General features: G+C 47.0%; 1 protein-coding gene across 1 annotated transcript in view; it reads right to left on the minus strand.

Annotated features, from left to right (window-relative positions):
- Nucleotides 1-2,207: 2,207 nt before the first annotated feature.
- The window catches only part of LOC124022782 (SH3 and multiple ankyrin repeat domains protein 3-like), a gene marked incomplete at its 3' end in the record, with an annotated part of 7,343 nt that continues 2,595 nt past the window's right edge, over nucleotides 2,208-6,955 (minus strand). The window contains exons 2-4 of the mRNA XM_046337465.1: nucleotides 6,917-6,949; nucleotides 3,178-3,415; nucleotides 2,208-2,379 (exon numbers count right to left, since the gene is read on the minus strand). Coding sequence (XP_046193421.1) covers nucleotides 2,208-2,379; nucleotides 3,178-3,415; nucleotides 6,917-6,949 — 443 coding nt within the window. The remainder of the gene's footprint in view (nucleotides 2,380-3,177; nucleotides 3,416-6,916; nucleotides 6,950-6,955) is intronic.

The raw sequence follows: 6,955 nt of genomic DNA on the forward strand, positions 1-6,955 counted from the left end.
AGTTCCTCTAACCCTGTCTGTTAGTTCCTCTAACCCTGTTTGTTAGTTCCTCTAACCCTGTCTGTTAGTTCCTCTAACCCTGTCTGTTAGTTCCTCTAACCCTGTCTGTTAGTTCCCTGTCTAAACCCTGTCTGTTAGTTCCTCTAACCCTGTCTGTTAGTTCCCTGTCTGTTGTTCCTCTAACCCTGTCTGTTAGTTCCCTGTCTGTTAGTTCCTGGTTCCTCTAACCCTGTCTGTTGGTTCCTCTAACCCTGTCTGTTAGTTCCTCTAACCCTGTCTGTTAGTTCCCTGTCTGTTAGTTCCTCTAACCCTGTCTGTTAGTTCCTCTAACCCTGTCTGTTAGTTCCCTGTCTGTTGGTTCCTCTAACCCTGTCTGTTAGTTCCTCTAACCCTGTCTGTTAGTTCCTCTAACCCTGTCTGTTAGTTCCTCTAACCCTGTCTGTTAGTTCCCTGTCTGTTAGTTCCTCTAACCCTGTCTGTTAGTTCCCTGTCTGTTGGTTCCTCTAACCCTGTCTGTTAGTTCCTCTAACCCTGTCTGTTAGTTCCCTGTCTGTTAGTTCCTCTAACCCTGTCTGTTAGTTCCTCTAACCCTGTCTGTTAGTTCCTCTGTCTGTTAGTTCCTCTAACCCTGTCTGTTAGTTCCCTGTCTGTTAGTTCCTCTAACCCTGTCTGTTAGTTCCCTGTCTGTTAGTTCCTCTAACCCTGTCTGTTAGTTCCCTGTCTGTTAGTTCCTCTAACCCTGTCTGTTAGTTCCCTGTCTGTTGGTTCCTCTAACCCTGTCTGTTAGTTCCCTGTCTGTTGGTTCCTCTAACCCTGTCTGTTAGTTCCTCTAACCCTGTCTGTTAGTTCCCTGTCTGTTAGTTCCTCTAACCCTGTCTGTTAGTTCCTCTAACCCTGTCTGTTAGTTCCTCTAACCCTGTCTGTTAGTTCCTCTAACCCTGTCTGTTGGTTCCTCTAACCCTGTCTGTTAGTTCCTCTAACCCTGTCTGTAAGTTCCTCTAACCCTGTCTGTTAGTACCTCTAACCCTGTCTGTTAGTACCTATAACCCCGTCTGTTAGTTCCTCTAACCCTGTTTGTTAGTTCCTCTAACCCTGTCTGTTGGTTCCTCTAACCCTGTCTGTTAGTTCCTCTAACCCTGTCTGTTAGTTCCCTGTCCCGTAGTTCCTCTAACCCTGTCTGATAGTTCCTCTAACCCTGTCTGTTAGTTCCTCTAACCCTGTCTGTTAGTTCCCTGTCTGTTGGTTTCTCGAACCCTGTCTGTTAGTTCCCTGTCTGTTGGTTCCTCTAACCCTGTCTGTTGGTTCCTCTAACCCTGTCTGTTAGTTCCTCTAACCCTGTCTGTTAGTTCCCTGTCTGTTGGTTCCTCTAACCCTGTCTGTTAGTTCCTCTAACCCTGTCTGTTAGTTCCCTGTCTGTTGGTTCCTCTAACCCTGTCTGTTAGTTCCTCTAACCCTGTCTGTTAGTTCCTCTGTCTGTTAGTTCCTCTAACCCTGTCTGTTAGTTCCCTGTCTGTTAGTTCCTCTAACCCTGTCTGTTAGTTCCCTGTCTGTTAGTTCCTCTAACCCTGTCTGTTAGTTCCCTGTCTGTTAGTTCCTCTAACCCTGTCTGTTAGTTCCCTATCTGTTGGTTCCTCTAACCCTGTCTGTTAGTACCTCTAACCCTGTCTGTTAGTTCCCTGTCTGTTGGTTCCTCTAACCCTGTCTGTTAGTACCTCTAATCCTGTCTGTTAGATCCTCTAACCCTGTCTGTTAGTTCCTCTAACCCTGTCTGTTAGTTCCTCTAACCCTGCCTGTTAGTACCTCTAACCCTGTCTGTTAGTTCCCTGTCTGTTGGTTCCTCTAACCCTGTCTGTTAGTTCCCTGTCTGTTAGTTCCTCTAACCCTGTCTGTTAGTTCCTCTAACCCTGTCTGTTGGTTCCCTGTCTGTTAGTTCCTCTAACCCTGTCTGTTAGTTCCTCTAACCCTGTCTGTTAGTTCCTCTAACCCTGTCTGTTGGTTCCTCTAATCCTGTCTGTCTGTTTGTTCCCTGTCTGTTGGTTCCCTGTATGTTAATTCCTCTAACCCTGTCTGTTAGTTCCCTGTCTGTTAGTTCCTCTAACCCTGTCCCTGTCTGCTGGTTCCTCTAACAACTGATTGGACAGTGAGGAGGAGACAGCAAATTGGACAGTGTGGAAAGACAGCTGATTGGAGAGAGAGGAGTGTCTGACCTTTGACCCTCTCCCCACGATGCAGGCTGATCTCTCCGGGGCCCTGCGGTGTGTGAGAGCGGGTAGCGATGAACGTCCTCCCGGCACGGCGCTGTACAGCCTACGTTTCCCATGCTGCACTGGGCTGGGGGAGATGGGGCGGGCTGGGGTCCTCTGTAGCCTGCCACTCGGGCTATACAAACACACATGAAAACACACACGCACGCGCACACACAGATATACACACACATAAGCATGGACACACAGACATACACACACAAGCACGGACAGACAGACATACACACACAAGCACTCAGGCAGGTGTGTATCTCTGTCTGTCTGCCTTTGTGTGTGTATACGTCTGTGTGTCTATGTGTCTATGTGTCTGTCTGCCTGTCTGCCTGTCTGCCTGTCTGTCTGCCTGTGTGTGTGTGTATACGTCAGTGTGTCTGTCTGCCTGTCTGCCTGTCTGCCTGTCTGTCTGTGTGTCTCTGTCGGTCGGTCTGTCTGTGTGTGTCTGTGTGTGTACCTGAGGCGCCGTGTCTGTCTGCGAAGGCTGTGTGTGTACCTGAGGCGCCGTGTCTGTCTGCGAAGGCTGTCTGTGTACCTGAGGCGCCGTGTCTGTCTGCGAAGGCTGTGTGTGTACCTGAGGCGCCGTGTCTGTCTGCGAAGGCTGTGTGTGTACCTGAGGTGCCGTGTCTGTCTGCGAAGGCTGTGTGTGTACCTGAGGCACCGTGTCTGTCTGCGAAGGCTGTGTGTGTACCTGAGGCGCCGTGTCTGTCTGCGAAGGCTGTCTGTGTACCTGAGGCGCCGTGTCTGTCTGCAAAGGCTGTGTGTACCTGAGGCACCATGTCTGTCTGCGAAGGCTGTGTGTACCTGAGGCACCGTGTCTGTCTGCGAAGGCTGTGTGTACCTGAGGCACCGTGTCTGTCTGCGAAGGCTGTCTGTGTACCTGAGGTGCCGTGTCTGTCTGCGAAGGCTGTGTGTGTACCTGAGGCGCCGTGTCTGTCTGCGAAGGCTGTGTGTGTCTGCCTGCCGGTTGGAAGTGTTTGTGTTCTCCAGGCTGTGGAGGGAGGGGCCGGGGGAAGAAGAGGCGGGGCTTTCCAGAGCGTTGTCGCTGGCTGAGCGAATCAGATAACGGGGAGATGATGAGCCACACACACCAACGTTATTGGCCCCACCCAGACGTCGGCGCTTTGAGGAATAGGAAGGGCTCTCTCTGAAAGGCACTGAGAAACAGAGAAGTGTTAGGGTTCCCCACATCCACATGGTTAAACACAGACATTAACACACAGAAGGGTTAGAGTTCCCCATGGTTAAACACAGACATTAACACACAGAATGGTTAGGGTTCCCCATGGTTAAACACAGACATTAACACACAGAAGGGTTAGGGTTCCCAACATCCACATGGTTAAACACAGACATTAACACACAGAAGGGTTAGGGTGCCCCATGGTTAAACACAGACATTAACACACAGAAGGGTTAGGGTTCCCCATGGTTAAACACAGACATTAACACACAGAAGGGTTAGGGTTCCCCATAGTTAAACACAGACATTAACACACAGAAGGGTTAGGGTTCCCCATGGTTAAACACAGACATTAACACACAGAAGGGTTAGGGTTCCACATGGTTAAACACAGACATTAACACACAGAGAAGGTTTAGGGTTCCACATGGTTAAACACAGACATTAACACACAGAAGGGTTAGGGTTCCCCATGGTTAAACACAGACATTAACACATCAAAGGGTTAGGGTTCCCAACATCCACATGGCTAAACACAGACATTAACACACAGAAGGGTTAGTGTTCCCCATGGTTAAACACAGACATTAACACACAGAAGGGTTAGGGTTCCCCATGGTTAAACACAGACATTAACACACAGAAGGGTTAGGGTTCCACATGGTTAAACACAGACATTAACACACAGAGAAGGTTTAGGGTTCCACATGGTTAAACACAGACATTAACACACAGAAGGGTTAGAGTTCCCCAAGGTTAAACACAGACATTAACACACAGAAGGGTTAGGGTTCCACATGGTTAAACACAGACATTAACACACAGAAGGGTTAGGGTTCCCAACATCCACATGGTTAAACACAGACATTAACACACAGAAGGGTTAGGGTTCCCCATGGTTAAACACAGACATTAACACACAGAAGGGTTAGGGTTCCCCATGGTTAAACACAGACATTAACACACAGAATGGTTAGGGTTCCCCATAGTTAAACACAGACATTAACACACAGAAGGGTTAGGGTTCCCCATAGTTAAACACAGACATTAACACACAGAAGGGTTAGGGTTCCACATGGTTAAACACAGACATTAACACACAGAGAAGGTTTAGGGTTCCACATGGTTAAACACAGACATTAACACACAGAAGGGTTAGGGTTCCCCATGGTTAAACACAGACATTAACACACAGAAGGGTTAGGGTTCCCAATATCCACATGGTTAAACACAGACAATAACACACAGAGAAGGTTTAGGGTTCCACATGGTTAAACACAGACATTAACACACAGAGAAGGGTTAGGGTTCCACATGGTTAAACACAGACATTAACACACAGAAGGGTTAGGGTTCCCCATGGTTAAACACAGACATTAACACACAGAAGGGTTAGGGTTCCCCATGGTTAAACACAGACATTAACACACAGAAGGGTTAGGGTTCCCCATAGTTAAACACAGACATTAACACACAGAAGGGTTAGGGTTCCCCATGGTTATACACAGACATTAACACACAGAATGGTTAGGGTTCCCCATAGTTAAACACAGACATTAACACACAGAAGGGTTAGGGTTCCCCATAGTTAAACACAGACATTAACACACAGAAGGGTTAGGGTTCCACATGGTTAAACACAGACATTAACACACAGAAGGGTTAGGGTTCCCCATGGTTAAACACAGACATTAACACACAGAAGGGTTAGGGTTCCCCATGGTTAAACACAGACATTAACACACAGAAGGGTTAGGGTTCCCCATAGTTAAACACAGACATTAACACACAGAAGGGTTAGGGTTCCCCATGGTTAAACACAGACATTAACACACAGAATGGTTAGGGTTCCCCATAGTTAAACACAGACATTAACACACAGAAGGGTTAGGGTTCCCCATAGTTAAACACAGACATTAACACACAGAAGGGTTAGGGTTCCACATGGTTAAACACAGACATTAACACACAGAGAAGGTTTAGGGTTCCACATGGTTAAACACAGACATTAACACACAGAAGGGTTAGGGTTCCCCATGGTTAAACACAGACATTAACACACAGAAGGTTTAGGGTTCCCAATATCCACATGGTTAAACACAGACAATAACACACAGAGAAGGTTTAGGGTTCCACATGGTTAAACACAGACATTAACACACAGAGAAGGTTTAGGGTTCCACATGGTTAAACACAGACATTAACACACAGAGAAGGGTTAGGGTTCCACATGGTTAAACACAGACATTAACACACAGAAGGGTTAGGGTTCCACATGGTTAAACACAGACATTAACACACAGAAGGGTTAGGGTTCCCCCTGGTTAAACACAGACATTAACACACAGAGAAGGGTTAGGGTTCCCCATGGTTAAACACCGACATTAACACAGAGAAGGGTTAGGGTTCCCCATAGTTAAACACAGACATTAACACACAGAAGGGTTAGGGTTCCCCATGGTTAAACACAGACATTAACACATCAAAGGGTTAGGGTTCCCCATGGTTTAACACAGACATTAACACACAGAAGGGTTAGGGTTCCCCATGGTTAAACACAGACATTAACACACAGAGAAGGGTTAGGGTTCCCCATGGTTAAACACAGACATTAACACACAGAAGGGTTAGGGTTCCCCATGGTTAAACACAGACATTAACACACAGAGAAGGGTTAGGGTTCCACACATCCACATGGTTAAACACAGACAGTAACACACACAGAAGGGTTAGGGTTCCCCCTGGTTAAACACAGACATTAACACACAGAGAAGGGTTAGGGTTCCCCATGGTTAAACACCGACATTAACACAGAGAAGGGTTAGGGTTCCCCATGGTTAAACACAGACAGTAACACACACAGAGAAGGGTTGGGGTTCCCAACATCCACATGGTTAAACACAGATATTAACACACAGAAGGGTTAGAGTTCCCCATGGTTAAACACAGACAGTAACACACACAGAGAAGGGTTGGGGTTCCCAACATCCACATGGTTAAACACAGATATTAACACACAGAAGGGTTAGGGTTCCCAACATCCACATGGTTAAACACAGACATTAACACACAGAGAAGGGTTAGGGTTCCACACATCCACATGGTTAAACACAGACAGTAACACACACAGAAGGGTTAGGGTTCCCCCTGGTTAAACACAGACATTAACACACAGAGAAGGGTTAGGGTTCCCCATGGTTAAACACAGACATTAACACAGAGAAGGGTTAGGGTTCCCAACATCCACATGGTTAAACACAGACATTAACACACAGAAGGGTCAGAGTTCCCCATGGTTAAACACAGACATTAACACACAGAGAAGGGTTAGGGTTCCACATGGTTAAACACAGACATTAACACAGAGAAGGGTTAGGGTTCCACATGGTTAAACACAGACATTAACACACAGAAGGGTTAGGGTTCCACATGGTTAAACACAGACATTAACACACAGGGTCCAGGATGGACTCACCTACGTCTGAGGCCTTATGGATCTTAATGATCTCTGCCA

This window comes from Oncorhynchus gorbuscha, unplaced genomic scaffold (genome assembly GCF_021184085.1).
Source record: "Oncorhynchus gorbuscha isolate QuinsamMale2020 ecotype Even-year unplaced genomic scaffold, OgorEven_v1.0 Un_scaffold_1423, whole genome shotgun sequence".
Taxonomy (NCBI): domain Eukaryota; kingdom Metazoa; phylum Chordata; class Actinopteri; order Salmoniformes; family Salmonidae; genus Oncorhynchus; species Oncorhynchus gorbuscha.